The following is a 17,119-nucleotide window of genomic DNA, read 5'->3' on the forward strand; positions in this document are numbered from 1 at the left end:
TTGTAAGAGGGCTCTTTTTGGAGGGTCACCGGTTCCTACGGCTAGAAACAAGCGCCTTGATAACAAGAACAAGCGGCTTCCCCTTCGGACGAAGCCTTCGTGGAATGAATGATCCGCCAGCTGTCAGCGCCGCCGGCCACGTGGATCCCTCCCAGGCTCCGCCCACGACAGAGGCGGGGCCCAGATGCCAGCCACGCCCCCTTTTCCTCCTTCCGCCTCAATGGCCAAATCTCCGAACTTGGGGGGAGGCGTGGCCTAGGAGTGTGGAGTGCCCCGCCCATTTCCAAGGTCGCCAACCGACATTCAAAAACGAACTGATTTTTTAAGAAAAAAGCGGAAGAAGGGACAAAGGGACGTCCCTGACCAAAAAGATAAAGACCAGACGACATTAAATAATAATAATAATTCTAAACCCAATTATTCTGAGGCAGGAGGGGGGAGAAAAGCTTCGGAAAGTACTTCCGGGTCGTGGCGGACGTGACCTTCTCTCTTCAGGACGGCGGGAGGAGAAGGGGGCGTGGCTTTGGCCTCTTCCGGCCCCCAAAGGGGCGGAGCAGAGTCGGCCATTTTCTATGCGGTCTCGGCGTGAGGCGGCGGTAGTGAAAGCCGGGAAGCCAAGAAGGGACGTCGGGCTCTCGTTTCTTGCGGGCTCCTCCAGCGCCTCGCCGCCATGCTGTCCGTGCGCGTAGCCGCCGCCCTCGCCCGTTCCCTGCCCCGGCAGGCCGGCTTGGTGAGCGGGGGCGAGCGGGGGGGGCAGACTTTCCTCGGCGCCGCCATCTTGGTGCTGGGGCCGGGAGGGTGACATTGGGGCCAACGGCTGGCCGGGCTGCGGGGAGCGGGCCCTGTAGCCCAGCCCCTCTCTTCCTCCTCCTCCTGCCTCGCGGCTTTCTCCCTTTCTCGGCGCCCTTGTCCTTTGCCCGCGGCGAAGTCTCCTTCGCCCCCTTCCCCTCGAGGGACAGGCCTGGCCGGGCAAGGTCATGCCCGAGGAAGGCGTTTGGTTATTCTCTCCCCTTCCTCTTTTTGGACAGGGAAAAGGAGGCTGGCGGCGTCCCTTGGAAGGGGGCCTGTGGGGCTGTGGAGAGCGTCCCGGCCAACCCCGTGTTTTTCGGGGGGGGGGAGAAAGAAAGCGTCCTCTATCCAAAAACCCCTCTTGCAGAATAGCTTTAGTCGAAGGCATAACGCACAGGCCTTCCCTTCGTGGCATTCGTTCAGTCGATCTGTGCGCGTCTCTTGAACGTCTCCTGGCCATCAGAGAATGGTAAAATCTGCAAAAGCGTGCAGGAGGAGGAGGAGAAAAGGCCAGAAGAGGCTTGTCTGACCAGGACCATTGTGGGAGACGTAAGAATTTGTGACCTTGAAAGCGGGTCGTGAGGAACCCTAGGGCATTCTCCCTTGCTCTTATTTATTCCTCTTTTGTAAGCTTTGCCTCTCAACTACGTTTAGGCGCATTTTTAGTTTGCATGGAGGGAAAAGCCTGTCGCACAGCTTGGTTGGCCTGTTTTCACGGTCAAAAGTCAGGTCTAGTGTTCAATATAGCCGCTTTTCAGAGGTGTTGATAGGGCAGTATTGCTCTGATGGGAATGCTGAGAATATAAAATAGGCTGCTTGATATGGAGTCCTGTATGTTAGTCGTCTAAGAGGCAACTGTCCTTCTCCTGCTACAGACTTGGCAGGACTTGCAGAATTTTGTCAAGATGCCCTTTAAAATAGTGGGCAACATAATTGTTTAAAAAAAGCTGTTGCAGTGATGATGCAGGTTCTACTTCTGCAGTCTTGGTGCAGAACATGACTTATTCAACAGCGGTCTTTTAGCAAAGGCTTCTGAATGATAGGAAATGTAAATCTTTATACACGTAGGATTTTGCAGGAATGTGCTCCTAAAAGAGTGAGGGAAGTGGGTGGTTGATTTTTTTTTACCATCTTCTGGTCCTTGAATCTTCTGTAGAAAGAATTTAATAGTACAAATCCTATAATTATTAAAGCCACATTTAAGCAATGCATTATTGGCTGGTATTGGGTTGCACAGCCATGCCAGTGGACTTGGAATAAATGACAGTAGTGATGGCCGATTGCTGCTAATTAAATAGTTCCTGTTTTGATTTGAAGTCGTGTGCAATTTGCATGAAGTTCACTGAAATTGCTTGTTGTCCGAAATCATAGCAGAACTTAATTAGCACCAATCTGCCAATTCTAATGACATCATTCTGGCTGTGCTAGTCTAGGTACAGGATTTTAGCCAATGACTCTAAATCTACAATTTTACATATCCCATTGGAATTTTTATTCAACTTAATATGCCCAGAACGTGATATAAAGTTGTGTCTACTAGTTGTGTTAAATGCTGTCAAGTCATTTCTGACATATGGCAACCCTATGAATTAATGACCTTCAAAGATCCCGTCATTGACAGTCCTGCTCAGCTCTTGAAAACTGTATTGAGTCAGTCCATCTTGTATTCAGCCCTCCTCTTCCTCATGAGTTCACCTTTTCTAAGCATTCTTATCTTTCCCAGTGAGCCTTGTCCTCTCAGGATGTGCCAGAAATATGAATGAATCAGTTTTGTCATTTTTGCTTTCAGAGAGCCACCTAGTTGAAACATCACACATAATAAATTATGCAGTGGGAAGATGGGGAATAGCATCTGTTCAGAATTTGCTATGAAATTCTGCTTACCGACAATGCTGTGCTGAAATAAGGGGAAACCATTTGTTAATTATGAATGAAGTTGACTCTTAATTCATAACCACAATCAGGGAGTACATTTAATCTCTGTCAGAGGGAGAGGCTGTTGAGCGTAAACTCTGAATGTTTTTCTTCCTGTTAGGTGTCTAGGAATGCTTTGGGCGCAACGTTTGTTGCAACAAGGAATCTTCATGCCTCCAAAACAAGCCTACAGAAAACGGGTAGGTTGTAAGTCATTGAAACTCCTCTCTTCCACAGTGAAGCCATAGTAGCCGTAAAGAACAATGTTCATTGGGCTTGCTTTACAGCTGTTCTGCTGACCTCTTGTGTGAATTCTTATTTGGCCTTTTGTCTTTCAAATATTTCCACCCATTCATTCATGTATTTATTTATTTATTAAATTTATACCCCACCCATCTAGACACAAGTCTACTCTGGGCAGATAACAATTAGTAGCAGGTATCTGTTTTTCTGATTCTTGTCTCTGGTAGCAGTGAAACTTGATATAATGTCTTAAAGCTTTCAGGATCAAATCAAAGTCAGCTTTTCAGTAGTTTAGCCACTACTTGAGTACATCACTTTTTAAAATGTTAAATTATGAAATATTTGTTGTTTCAAAAAAAATGCCTTTGAATTCTGAGTAAGTTTTAAAAACTAACACATAGATGAAAGAACCTTTTTTGAAATACAAATGTGCATTTTAGGAGTGCATGCTTTGTTTCAAATGAGAACCAGTGGTTCTTTGAATGCTACAGCAGCAAATTCAGCAACAGATGCATTTGTTATTGTGGACCTCTCTTTTGAGACTGGAATTTATCTCTTTTCGTCTTTGTCATTTTTGTTAGGTCTGTAATCATTCTCTAGTGTTTTTGGTTGCTACCACCTGTTACTTATAGGAAAGACAGATGAATTTTGTAGTACAGTGAGCAACATGGCAGAACTTTAGATCTGAGTATATAATCTGCAGCTCCATAAGTCCTTAAGGAAGTGCTCTGAATCCGTGTTTTACTGTATTCAAAAAAGCAATATTAAGATTGATGGGGGGAAGGCTTTCTGTTCTCTTCTGTAGAGAATCTTGTATAGATTACTCTTAATAGAGAGGAAAGAGTGATATTTATGTGTACCTCTGGAGAACATTGTCTTCTTTCCCTCTCCAGGAGATGCTCATGCATATCACTTTTCAACAGTGTAATCTCTGAACTCTGTCCCAGGAAGGAAAGAGGGCTGCTGGAATGGATCTGGGAGGGAACTGCCATGTAACCTGGATGTGCCGCCCTCATTTAGATGGCAAAGGGAAACATTATTAGCCTGATTTATATAATTCCAGGTACAGCTGAAGTATCTTCTATTCTTGAGGAACGTATTCTGGGTGCTGACACCTCTGCTGAACTAGAAGAAACTGGCCGCGTCCTCTCAATTGGCGATGGTATTGCCCGTGTGTATGGCCTGAGAAATGTTCAGGCAGAGGAAATGGTTGAGTTCTCCTCTGGGCTCAAGGTAAGTTCCTCACCTTTTTTGCCATCTGTATTTGTGTTAAGCCCCTTCACAGATTGCTGCCTTCTCGTGGCAAAGGGGCTTTAGTAATTCAGAGAAGCTATAGGCTATGCCGTGCAGGGACACCCAAGATGGACAGGTCACAGTGGAGAGTTCTGACTAAACGCAATCCACCTGGAACAGGAACTGGCAAGCCACTCCAGTATCTTTGCCAAGAATACCCCATGAACAGAAATAAAAGGCTAAAAGATATGCTGGAAGATGGGATCCTCAGGTTAGAAGGCGTCCAACATGCTACTGAGGAAGAGCAGAGGACAAGTAGCTCCAGAGCTAATGAAGTGGTTGGGCCAAAGCCAAAACGACGCTCAGCTGTGGACGTGCCTGGAAGTGAAAGGAAAGTCCGATGCTGCAAAGAAAATTACGGCATAGGAACCTGGAATGTAAGATCTATGAAACTTGGTAAGCTGGATGTGGTCAAACAGGAGATGGGAAGATATCCCAGTCCCAAAGAAGGGCAGTGCCAAAGAATGCTCCAACGACTGTGCAATTGCACTCATTTCACACGCTAGCAAGGTTACGCTCAAAATCCGACAAGGCAGGCTTCAGCAATATGTGGACCGAGAACTTCCAGAAGTACAAGCTGGATTCCGAAGTGGCAAAGGAACTAGAGACCAAATTGCTAACTTGTGCTGGATTATGGAGAAAGCCAGAGAGTTCCAGAAAAACATCTACTGCTGCGTCATTTACTACGTAAAAGCCTTTGACTGTGTGGACCACAGCAAACTATGGCAAGTTCTTAAAGAAATGGGAGTGTCTGACCACCTTATGTATCTTCTGAGAAATCTATATGTGGGACAGAAAGCAAGAGTTAGAACTGGATGTGGAACAACTGATTGGTTCAAAATTGGAAAAAGAGTACGACAAGGCTGTATATTGTCCCCCTGCTTATTTAACTTATATGCAGAATACATTGTGCGAAAGGCTGTACTGGAGGAATCTCCAGATTGCCTGAAGAAATATCAACAACCTCAGATATGCAGATGGTACCACTCTGATGGCAGAAAGTGAAGAGGAGTTAAATACCTTCTTAATGAGGGTGAAAGAGGAGAGAGCAAAAAATGGTCAAGCTCAACATCAAGGGAAAAAAACCTAAGATCATGGCCACTGGTCCCATCACCTCCTGGCAAGTAGAAAGGGAAGATATGGAGGCAGTGAGAGATTTTACTTTCTTGGACTCCATGGGCACTGCAGGTGGTGACAGCAGCCATGAAATTATAAGATACCTGCTTCTTGGGAGGAAAGTGATGACAAACCTCGACAGCATCTTAAAAAGCAGGGACATCACCTTGCCGACAAAAGGTCTGCACAGTCAAAGCTATGGTTTTTCCATTAGCGATGTATGGAAGTGAGAGCTGGACCATAAAGAAGGCTGACCGCTGGAGAAGTGATGCTTTTGAATTGTGATGTTGGAGGAGACTCTTGAGAGTCCTCTGGACTGCAAGGAGAACAAACCTATCCATTTTGAAGGAAATCAATCCTGAGTGCTCACTGGAAGGACAGATCCTGAAGCTGAGGCTCCAATACTTTGGCCATCTCATGAGAAGACTCCCTGGAAAAGACCCTGATGTTGGGAAAGTGTGAGGGCAAGAGGAGAAGGGGACGACAGAGGACGAGATGGATGGACAGTGTCACCGAAGTTACCAACATGAATTTGACCCAACTCAAGGAGGCTGTGGAAGACAGGAGGGCCTGGCATGCTCTGGTCCATGGGCTCACAAAGAGTCAAACATGACTTAACAAGTAAACAACAACAGCAGTTTTTGTTAAGTACTGATACCAAACATCCTTGTTGATTTGAAAACCTCTTTCTGTCAGGTTTGTTAGTAAACTCTGGATTGGAAATGTTTAAAATCAGCTTTTCTGAATGATATTTGCTCATTGAAAGCCTATAGTTTATTTTTCATATTGGACACAGTCCTAATGAAATGAACCATTGTTTTATCAGTCCCAGACTGTCATAACTAACTGGCAGCATGTTCCAAAGAACTGTTAATCAAAACGTAGAAAAGGTATTTAAGGGAACTAGATTTTCACAGCAAACCTTGTTTGCATCACTTTGTTTGGGTAGAATTTACCTTGAATGTTGCTTGACTGGAGTGTTTGTTGCCATAACCTTTACAAATACTTTTTCTGTATTTTTAAGGGTATGTCCCTGAACTTGGAGCCTGACAACGTTGGTGTCGTCGTATTCGGCAATGACAGATTGATTAAGGAAGGGGACATTGTGAAGAGAACTGGTGCCATTGTGGATGTGCCAGTGGGTGAAGAGCTGCTGGGGCGTGTCGTCGATGCGCTGGGCAATCCTATTGATGGAAAGGTAGATGCAGAAATCATACCTATTGCTTTGTGTGTGCTTTAATTGTGGTGAGTAAACAAAGAAGAGTGACAACATTGTCTTGCTTTAAAGGGCCCCATCACTTCCAAGTTGCGCAGGAGGGTTGGCCTGAAAGCCCCTGGGATCATTCCTAGAATCTCTGTGCGTGAGCCCATGCAGACCGGCATCAAGGCTGTAGATAGCTTGGTACCCATTGGCCGTGGCCAGCGTGAATTGATCATTGGTGACAGGCAGACTGGGTAAGGAACTGGTGCCATTTACTCAAATGACTTGCTTCTGACTGCCATTGTTTTCTTGTTAAGGTGGATAATACATGCAAGAGTAACATGGGGTGGATTAGAATTTGACTTGGCAGGTGTTTTGTTGGGAATGTTCAGAGTTTGAAAATTTCTTCAGAAATTCAGCCAATTGGGAATGTGGGGGGGAGGTCTGTCTAACAACAACACTTTGAGCTTATAGGCTCTGAACTTTGGTTTTTAATCACTGTAGTTAACCTTGTTTGTGTTCCTTAATTAGGATTGATACCTGTTTTTTTTTCTGACAAGCCCCTTGTTAACTTTTCTATGTATAGCAGATAGGTTCAACATGATTTTTCCCATATAGGACATAGCTTTCATCAGTATGTTTGAACCGCACAGACGATTGAGAATTTCACTGTTTCTTCTTGATTAGATTTAAAATATTTAACCGTGGAAGACAACAAAATTGACACATTCACCTGGCTCTAATGTTAGAGGGTCATGTTCCAATGTCCTCCTGCAGAGAACGCTTCCGCATTGAGCTGTTTATTCACAATTGTTATGCATCTAACTTAAAGTTCTTGTACTCCGTAGAAGTTGGGAGAAGGCATATGTAAATTTCTTCCCTGATTAATCTCTTGAGTTTTCTGCAAAACACAGTTTGAAATGAACTGTTTGAACTTCAAGGATTTTTGACTACACCTCTGTTCTTTTTGCAGGAAAACTTCAATTGCTATTGATACAATCATCAACCAGAAACGATTTAATGATGGGACTGATGAGAAGAAAAAACTCTACTGTATTTATGTTGCAATTGGTCAGAAGAGATCCACGGTTGCGCAGTTGGTTAAGAGGCTTACCGATGCAGGTATCATCGGCATGGAGTTCACTTAAACTTGCCTACATGGCGGTGTTGCCTGTGGAAATGTAGAGCATAAAGAAGTCCCTGTTACAGCACTCAAAAGTGGGTTTTTAAGAGAAACGCTTCCAAGTGATGTAATGTTAATTTGGAGCAAGGATTCCTTTTATTCAGTGTATCTTCCTATAAAGCCATTGGATTCATTTTTGCTGAGGATACATGTTTGAAACTATTGTAAATGAAGGTGAAATAATTGTTCCACTCAACTGAATTGATATACAAATTTTAAAAAAGATAAAATATTAAGTTGTGAATGATGAAGAGAAACACACTCTTTCCCTGAAAGGCTAGTTAAAAAAATCTATTGCTTAATGGTAATTCTGGTTTCTTTAGTTACTTCTGAGAATCTCATAACTGACAAACGTACGTTAGGAAACATGGCTATTGTTATGCTATGCTGGGTGGGTCCAGGCACAAATTGTTGTGTCATTTCAAATGCTACCACCCCAATCCCATTTCCCCTTCATTGCTTTCATACTAAGTCTTAAGATCTCATGTTCATGAGTTTGTCTTCTGAAAATTAGAAACTTTTTAAAAAATTGCCCAATTTCCAGATTTACACAGCTTTCAGTGTGTGGGACCACAGCATGGGTGGGCAAAGGGCAGCCTGTAGGTAAAGGTTCCCCTTGACATTTAGTCCAGTGATGTCCAACTCTAGGACACGGTGCTCATCCCTGTCTCCAAGCCATAGAGCCAATGTTTGTCCGAAGCCCGTTCCGTGGTCTCTTGGCCAGCGTGACTAGACACGGAATGCTGTGACCTTCCCACTGAGGGGTACCTATTTATCGACTCACATTTTTTAAAAATATGCTTTCGAATGGCTAGATTAGCAGGAGTTGGGACAAGTGACAGGAGCTCACTCCATCGCGTGGATTTGATATTACGACGGCTGGTCTTCTGACCTTGCAGCCCACAGGCGTCGGCAGTTTAACCTGCCGTGCCCCCACATCCCTTAACCACAGCGCCCACATATGGCCTCCAGTAGCCCTGTGGGGCTCAGTACTCTACACATGCCCCCAAATTGTTGCTGCAGCAGCCCTTTATGCACTCTAGGGGCTGTGTGAGCCAGTTTACTACACACATACCCAAAAATGTAAGTTAGTTTGAAAAAATGCATGCTTTTTGTAGGAAGAGTTAGGCAGGCAGGATGTGGAAGCAGATGTGACCCTAGGGAAAGCATTCCTTATTTTCCAGTGATTACAAATGTGTTGCTTTCTAGATCAGAGTAGAACCCTGAGCATAGCTAATGTAGGCAGTAGGCATGGGGATTTTGGATTATAGAACCCATAATTCTCCATTCTAGGAATTGCACCTGGCAGACCCACAAGTGCAGATACCTAAATGAGGCTCATGTGGAGAAAAGGCTTAGTTGAAAAGGCTTTGTAATTAGCATAAGGCTGGCTTGCACCCTATGTTTCTGTAGGAAGAGAGCTGCCCCACTGTTACCTGAAAGCTTCCGTTCTGCATAGGAAGCTAGGGCCAGGCTAAGCCTTGAAACCTTGGCAGGCAGGCAGGCAGGCCTTTGATCCAGGTGAGACCCATTTAGGAGTCTGTGGGTGTGAGTCTGTCAGATGGAACAGTCAGAATTATGGGATCTGTAGTCCAGAAATATCATGACTAGTAAGCAGTGTATTGGTACTGTTGTGCCTCTGAATGAAATTTCATTGTAAACATGGGGAGAATCTAGTGTTAAGAGACAAGATGGCCAAGCAACTATGAAGTAAATTGTACACTTTTGAGAACTACCTGCTAGTCACCAAAAAGTCATTTGCTTTAGTATTTTGAGAAGTTCAGAGGGGTAGAAAAGAGGGTTGGGGAGTAGTGTAATAGTGATGCGGTTAGTTAGAATATGTCCTATTTCCACTGAACAAAAAAGCAATCGAAGCCAACATGCTACGTTTCTTCCTTCCAGATGCCATGAAGTACACCATTGTGGTCTCTGCTACAGCCTCAGATGCTGCCCCTCTTCAGTATTTGGCTCCATATTCCGGCTGTTCCATGGGAGAGTACTTCAGAGACAATGGCAAACACGCCTTAATTATTTATGATGACTTATCCAAGCAGGTTTGACCATACTGTTGGCATCTTAATTTTGGGGACGCAAATACCGATTTTGGGGGCATGCATAAGAATGAGTGGCTAGATTGTAATACTCTGGCTCTTTTGTCTGTAACAGGCTGTCGCCTACCGCCAGATGTCTCTCCTGCTACGTCGCCCCCCTGGCAGAGAAGCCTACCCAGGGGATGTGTTCTACCTCCACTCCCGTCTTTTGGAAAGAGCAGCCAAAATGAATGATGCTTTTGGAGGTGGCTCTCTGACTGCCCTTCCTGTCATTGAGACTCAAGCTGGGGATGTGTCAGCCTATATTCCAACTAATGTCATCTCTATTACTGATGGGCAGGTAAGATTCCAGAGAACATCAGTGAGAACCTCTGCAAGAATTGCTTTCGTATAATCTAGAAAGGATATTGAGCATAACGGAACTAAAGAGACGTTAGACAGATGTTTAACATTCCAATCTTTTCCTTGTAGATTTTCTTGGAAACGGAATTGTTCTACAAGGGTATCCGCCCGGCCATCAATGTCGGGTTGTCTGTGTCTCGTGTCGGTTCTGCTGCCCAGACAAGAGCCATGAAGCAGGTAAATGGAAAATGACAGTTCATCAGGATTTTCCACACACCTAGCACTTGCTTAAATTAGGTTCAGTTGTCATCGTTCCTTGAATTCTGCTGTTGCTTTTGCTACCCCCATGTATTTCAGGCAACTTGGTTCTTCAGATAAATTAGGTAGTTAGAAGTGTAAAAGCATTAATCTATGTATCATACAGTTTTGTTAATTTCTGACAGGCTTCTAAGCTTTCTTGCTTTTTATAACTTGCAAAACTGGAGGGGATAGATGTAGGGATCATTTGTTTTACCTTGACAAAACCAAAACAAGTCATATTGTTACCAAATGAGGTTGCTGGAAAATGGGTAGATGGGTGAGTAGGCAGCCAGGCAGCAAGGAGTGGAACAATGGAATATCACTTTGGTGCTGAAACAAATTACTGAAATGAGTATGTATTACAGGTACTACCTGATGTGCATGTTCTTGGCCAGTTGAGGTGCTGTTTTATCTCTGGCTCCACACGGTAGCACTCAGGCTTGAGCATCCTGGCCATAAAGCTGCCCATTCTGGACAAAGTGAGACTTTTATTTTGAAAGCTAATAACTCCGACAACAACCTTTGACAGCGTAGTCTGCAACTGTCACCCTTGGCAACAAGTGTTATGTGAAAAAATGGCCCTAATAATCCAGGAGGTAGTAACCTGCACTCAAAGTAGCAGCATGTAATACATGGAGTGACTTGCTTAGAGGCCAGTAAGCCTATCTTCCACATTCTGTAGGTGGCTGGCACCATGAAGCTGGAATTGGCTCAGTACCGTGAAGTGGCTGCTTTTGCCCAGTTTGGGTCAGATCTCGATGCTGCGACTCAGCAGCTGCTGAATCGTGGTGTGCGTTTGACTGAGCTGCTGAAACAAGGGCAGTATGGTAAGTATCTTTGTCATAGTATGTATTACTAGCCATTCAGAATGTGACTCCCTTTGCAACGTTCCCTAGGGGAACCTAGTCAGTCTGTTTCTTTCCTTCTGAACTTTGGGAGCTAGAATTTAGGAAGCATTGCCTCCAGTCATTCTTGCTTCTGGCTGGTTCCAAACAGCTTGTGCCTTTGCAAACAAGGCGTTTAGTAATGATTTGCTTTTGTAAGTACAGTCGTGCCCCGCTTAACGATTGCCCTGCATTACGACGAATCTGCTGTACAGCGATGTTTTTGCGATCGCAAAACGATGTTTTAAATGGGGTTTTTTTGCTTTGTGAAGATTGGTTCCCTGCTTCAGGAACCGATTTTTTGTATTATGACGATCAAAACAGCTGATCGCTGGGTTTTCAAAATGGCCGCTGGGTGCTCAAAATGAATCCCCACTGTGCTTAGGGACGGATTCCTTGCTATACAGGCACCGAAAATGGCCACTGTATGGAGTATGCTCGCTGGACAGTGAGTTTTTAGCCCATTGGAACGCATTAACCAGGTTTTAATGCGTTTCAGTGGGTTTTTTATTTTCACTTTACAACATTTTCGCTCTACAGCGATTTCGCTGGAACGAATTAATGTTGTTAAGCGAGGCACCACTGTATTCTTCCCCTGGAGTGACTTCAACATTGTTTGGTAACAAAAATCAGTGTATCAGTTCGTTAGTATAAGCCACCAAAGCACCCTTCAGAAATTGCTTCTTAGGCCTCCCTGCATGGCTGTAGGACTTGGTCTTGCCTTTTATTATACACCTGAAGCCAAAGCAACTGTCTTACCGTTGATAACCAAAGGGATTGAGCTCCTCTCAGAGAAGGAAGTTCAAACTGGCCGTGGAATAGCCTTGGATGGTTTGTACACTAAGCGGATATCTTCAGTAAGAATGGCCATAAAAGTGTAGTGTATGTACGCCGCCTGCACATACTGTAGTAATGGTGGTGAGGAAAATGTGGTTTTTCTATTTTTAAAATACTGGTAGTCTCTTACTCTCCCAGAGATTTCTGAGCAGAGTTATGTTAAATTACAACTTTATCCTCTTGTGTTCTAAAGCGTTCTTGTTTTCGCTGCTCTAACTGTAATTAACATAGATATAAGTGGAAATGGGGTCCTTTTGATCACATGGGGTAGGAGAGCAGATATAATTAATGGGAAGATTTATTTAAGTTTAGCAGAGGGAACAAAGAGAAATGAACTTGGTTAGTTCAGTAAGGATGAAACATTTTCAAGTACAGATCAGAAAAGCAACATTTTGTGAAGAGAATGATAACATTCACAAAAATCAAACCAGTTGTTACATACAGGCATTTTCACACACAGAGACTGTGATTCTGCTACAGCCATTTGGATAACGTAATCCTGAACAAACTAAGTAAACTCTTTAAAAGAATTCTGTGGCATACACACAATAAGGGCCTGTGAAATTAGTAACCACTTGGAGTATATTCTCTAGCACCACCTAAAACTCCCTCCAGCCTTGACTCTTAGAAGCAGACCTAAAAGTTCCCAACTATTTGGCAGCAAAGTTGGCAAATCAAAATATGATTAGAACAGTAATTAAAGTACTATCTCTACTTAATCCAGCATAGAGGTGTGAAGAGCTTGGTCCCATAGATTCAGATAACTAGGTCCACGAGAAGGTTGGTTTAGGGAGATGGAAAGTCTTTTTTCCTTGGAAAGAAAAAAAAAGATTCAGGAATCAAGGGTTTAGGGAAAAGGTTGAGGGGAGAAAAGCCTCTTCTCTCAGGGTGCAGTGGCTTTTTTGTTTCATTGACAATACTAAAGTTCCCTGCTTTCTGTGTTGTTACTTTACCTTCCCCAGTTGCTAAACACAGGATGAGTCTTCATTAATCAATAACACAGTGTGGCCAAAACCTGTGGAAAGGGTTCTCTATTCTTTTCAGAGGGGTGACATAACTCTAGGTACCATATATCTCTGTATAATGAACATTGCAGGCTCACAGGCTATCAACTTTCCAGTGGCCTATGCATCATGTATCCATCTCCATACTGGCCCATTGTTTTGGGCTCAAAGAAGCTGTGTCAGTGCCATGAAGTTGTTCCCAACATCCCATTTTCTAGGCAGCTAGCATTTCCTGCTTTATATGGCAGTCAGACTTGCATCTGATTTATCTTCTTGCCGCTTCTTCTAGCTTGTTCCCCTTTTATGCCCTCTCCTATACAGGCTGTGTCTTCAGGATAGGACTTGAGTAACAATAGGTTTCTTGACACTTGTGACATACCAGGAAATTGAAGGCTGAGTGATCTGACACAGACTTGTTTCTTCCCTGCATAGTTCCTATGGCTATTGAGGAGCAAGTAGCTGTCATCTATGCTGGGGTCAGAGGCCACCTGGACAAGTTGGAGCCCAGCAAGATCACCAAATTTGAGAGTACTTTCCTTGCTCACGTTCTGAGCCAGCACCAGGCCCTCCTCTCCACAATCAGGTAAAAATGTATTTGCTTCACAGCAGCTTGGAAGAAGCTGAGACTATCTTAACCAAGTTCAGCCTCACATTTGGCTGTTGCATTTCTGAATGATTGTGACCCAATCTAGAATGGAGAACCTTGAAGCCTCTGGGAAGACTCAGTCCTCTTTCAGGGTCCTGGACTTTCTTAAGGCCCAAAATAGCCTTCTTCCCAAAAAAACAAGAGTGGGTCTCAGGTGTGTGGCAGCTGGCACAACCTGGTGTAGTTTTTAAGTAGTTTCTTTAAAGTAGTTTCTTTAAAGAAGAAAAAAAAATCCTTAGTTTTGCTGGAGAAGTTTTACAAAAGGTTGCCTTTGTTAAGCATATGGTTTTGCAGTGAAGATTATAAATGCCATTATTAAATTCAATTAGTTTGTGCCAGTTTTGACATGAGGGAAGAAGAGGCAGCGAAAAGAGTGGAGTTGAGGGGCTCGGTGTTTTACGGGTTGCTGCAAGTAGAGGATGAAATTCATGTTGGTTTTGCCTTGACAGGACTGAGGGGAAGATCTCTGAACAAACAGAAGCCAAGCTGAAAGAAATAGTCACAGAATTCCTGTCCACGTTTGGAGGATAAACTCTGTAACAGTTCCATATACCAGAGTATTTTTTTTTTATCGCTGACAGCTGGTAGTACTCTGGTTTGTTTTTTCCAGAGACTTGAAAGATGTGCAGCTCTCACAGTGAGAATAAGCCATGTCAGGTAAAGAAGTCTTGTGGATGTAGTCCTCACTGTGATGGAGCCCAATTGACCAACAATATCGATGTGTGTATAACGACATGATGAATAAAGTCTTCAGACCCAGGCGGCTTCAGTGTGCCTTCTTTTCTGGTAATGTTTCAACAATCCATGACAGAGGACTGGGAGCGATTTGCTTTCTAATTCTACACCTCCAGCTTGTTTATCCTGAAGTACAGTGTGAGTGGCTTGTGCAGAGACGGGTTGCCTCTAAGTCGCCCTAAAACATTTTGCTTCTTTGTGTGGGTTTTTGCCAGTTTGCTATACAAACCAGTACCCTAAAAGCCTTTGTACCATACTGAGGGGGAAAAAATAGGCATTTGAACACCTGGGACAATCTGTGATTGCCATCACAGATTGTCATATACATCCATCACTTAAAATTGTGCAGTGTTCTTATAATGAAGAAAGAGTCCTTGATATGAAGGAAGAGTGATTTTTCCAGGTATTAACTCTCCACAACAGCCTAGATTTTAAGGAAGGGCAGGTGGGAGGAAGGGTGTATATGTGGAATTTCTCTCTTGCATCGTCTGAGGAAATCCTCTGAAATTTCCCCTTAAATTTAAACTCTTAACAGTCTTCGTAATTTTCAAGGAAGCAGCCATGTTAGTCTGTGCAAGAATATCTGACATGCTTTCAGATGGTTCACATACTAGTGTGCAATCAGGAAGGAGGGGAAAGGGTTGGCAAGGCAAAATCAGCCATCCTAGGCCCCAATTCAGATCAGAAACATGTCCTGGATCAGGAGTGGAGATGGGTATGAACCACCATCTTTTCAAACTTCAAAAAGAAAAAGAACCCATAAACCCATTTGTTTTAAGTTCATGCCTGGATGGAAGAGAAACGAAGCCCCCCAGTCGACACCCTCCCTGGTCCTGCTGCTGCATCCTCCATTGTTGTTTGTACACTGTGGTAGGGATGGATAAACTTTTCAGCCTCACAAGCCTGCCCCTGTCTGACTTCCCCCCCCCCTTCCCACCACCCCTGTCGCTTCCCTCTCTGGTTCTGCGCTGCTGCCTCCATCATAGTTCTGGCTGCAAGCTGGCGATCCAGCACTGTGTGGCACCAGAACAACCATGGAGGAGGAAGCAGGGCCAGGGAGGGGGGTCTGTGCAAAGGGGGCAGCCTGGTAGGGGTGGGAAGAAATTAACCACATGGAAGTCTATTGAATACTACAAAAGCCGGTTGATTCCATTCGTTTTGATTTGTTGGTTTGGACGAACCAACAAAACTGATTTTTTTTTACGAACTTCCCAATTCATTTTTTAAAAAACTTATTTGTGCCCATCCCCTATCAGGCAGTGAAGAAAGCTTTTTCTTCACAAAGTGGAGTCAAGTGTGTCTAACGTGAATAGTGGTGTGTAGTTTGACTGCTGGCATGGGAAGTGAAGGTTATTTACACACTCAAAATGTTGTTCAAGTAATGGTTCATATAGAAGATATTGCTTCACAGGATTGTATGCAAGATGCTAAATTCTGTATATGAAGTGAACATCAGTGTTGTGTGACTTCCAAAGCATCTTGTGATGTGCATAAGGTTTCAGGGAGAACCCTGGCATCAGTGGACCAGAAGAGGGCAGTGCCTGAAGCAGGGGAACAGAAATATATTGCACGTGATTAATGCATTTCTTAACACCTTTCGTCTCGGGTTGCCTGACGTACATAGCACCCTGTGTGTATGTGTGTGTCCCAGGACTGGGTGGAGTGTAACTTTCCAGCTGCACATGGCTACCCCAAGGTAGTTTTTGTGGCCCCTGGCCACCTGAACAAAATATGTGATTCACAGGCAACCAAACACCATTTAACACATCTTTTCCCCCATCTTGAAACTGGTAGTGGACTGTGGACCTAATTTGGGGAGCTGCTGGAGTCGATGTGATCCCCGAGGATCCCAGGAGTAGGAAATGGCCATGGGGTCTGGAATATGGGGACTTAACCAGGACAGGAATTTCTGGAGTCAAGGTATCTGTGTCCAGATGGAGCTGGGAAAAAGTGTATCCTGGTCGCTCAGCCCCTTCTCCCTCCCGTCGCAAGTCAGAATCAAGAAGGATCTGCCAGGAGGAGGCAGCCACGCCATTTTTGGGGTGTCTTTTTGTATCCGCACAAAACGACATTCTAAAGACTGGCGGTCTGAAGAACCTTGCAGGCGAGTGATGCATCACGAGCCACAAGATCAGAGGAATCAGATGGAAATCTCCCGGAGTTCATTCACTCTACAAGGAAACCAAAATACACGTTTCGATTTCCAGCTCTCAACGTTTCCTTCCCAGCCGTAGCACTCTGCTTTTCCATGACAAGCCAGGGACGTGACCATTTCGTCTTTGGGCTGTGGCTTACGTAACCAGACATTTCTTGGCTGCCTTTCAACAAGAAGAGGGCCCTTTGCATAACTACCTGGAAGAACCTGCTCTGACCTGAAGTCCACGGTGAGGTGGCACCAGCAGACGCCAGAGCTGGCCAGCCGAAGTTTGAGATGCAACAATCGTAGATCAGATTTACGTACTATGCTGATCCGTGGACTGTGGGCCACCTGCTGGCCCAAAGGCACTGTCACAAAAGCTTTCCAATGCCACTTCAGGGTAAAGAACTCCCTAAACATGCTCGTGCATTTAGAACGTTAGCA

The 17,119-nt window shown here is 44.3% G+C and overlaps 1 protein-coding gene across 1 annotated transcript; it reads left to right on the forward strand.

Moving 5' to 3' along the window:
* The first annotated feature begins 547 nt into the window (after nucleotides 1-547).
* On the forward strand, nucleotides 548-14,562 carry ATP5F1A (ATP synthase F1 subunit alpha). Its single transcript, XM_072992978.2, has 12 exons — nucleotides 548-730; nucleotides 2,825-2,903; nucleotides 4,010-4,179; nucleotides 6,380-6,553; nucleotides 6,644-6,810; nucleotides 7,530-7,678; nucleotides 9,642-9,793; nucleotides 9,906-10,130; nucleotides 10,262-10,369; nucleotides 11,115-11,259; nucleotides 13,590-13,740; nucleotides 14,253-14,562. The coding sequence occupies exons 1-12, from the start codon at nucleotides 671-673 to the stop codon at nucleotides 14,332-14,334; spliced, it is 1,662 nt and encodes a 553-aa protein (XP_072849079.1). The 5' UTR covers nucleotides 548-670; the 3' UTR covers nucleotides 14,335-14,562.
* The last annotated feature ends 2,557 nt before the right edge of the window (nucleotides 14,563-17,119 follow it).

This window comes from Pogona vitticeps, chromosome 2 (genome assembly GCF_051106095.1).
Source record: "Pogona vitticeps strain Pit_001003342236 chromosome 2, PviZW2.1, whole genome shotgun sequence".
NCBI classification, from domain to species: Eukaryota; Metazoa; Chordata; class Lepidosauria; order Squamata; family Agamidae; genus Pogona; species Pogona vitticeps.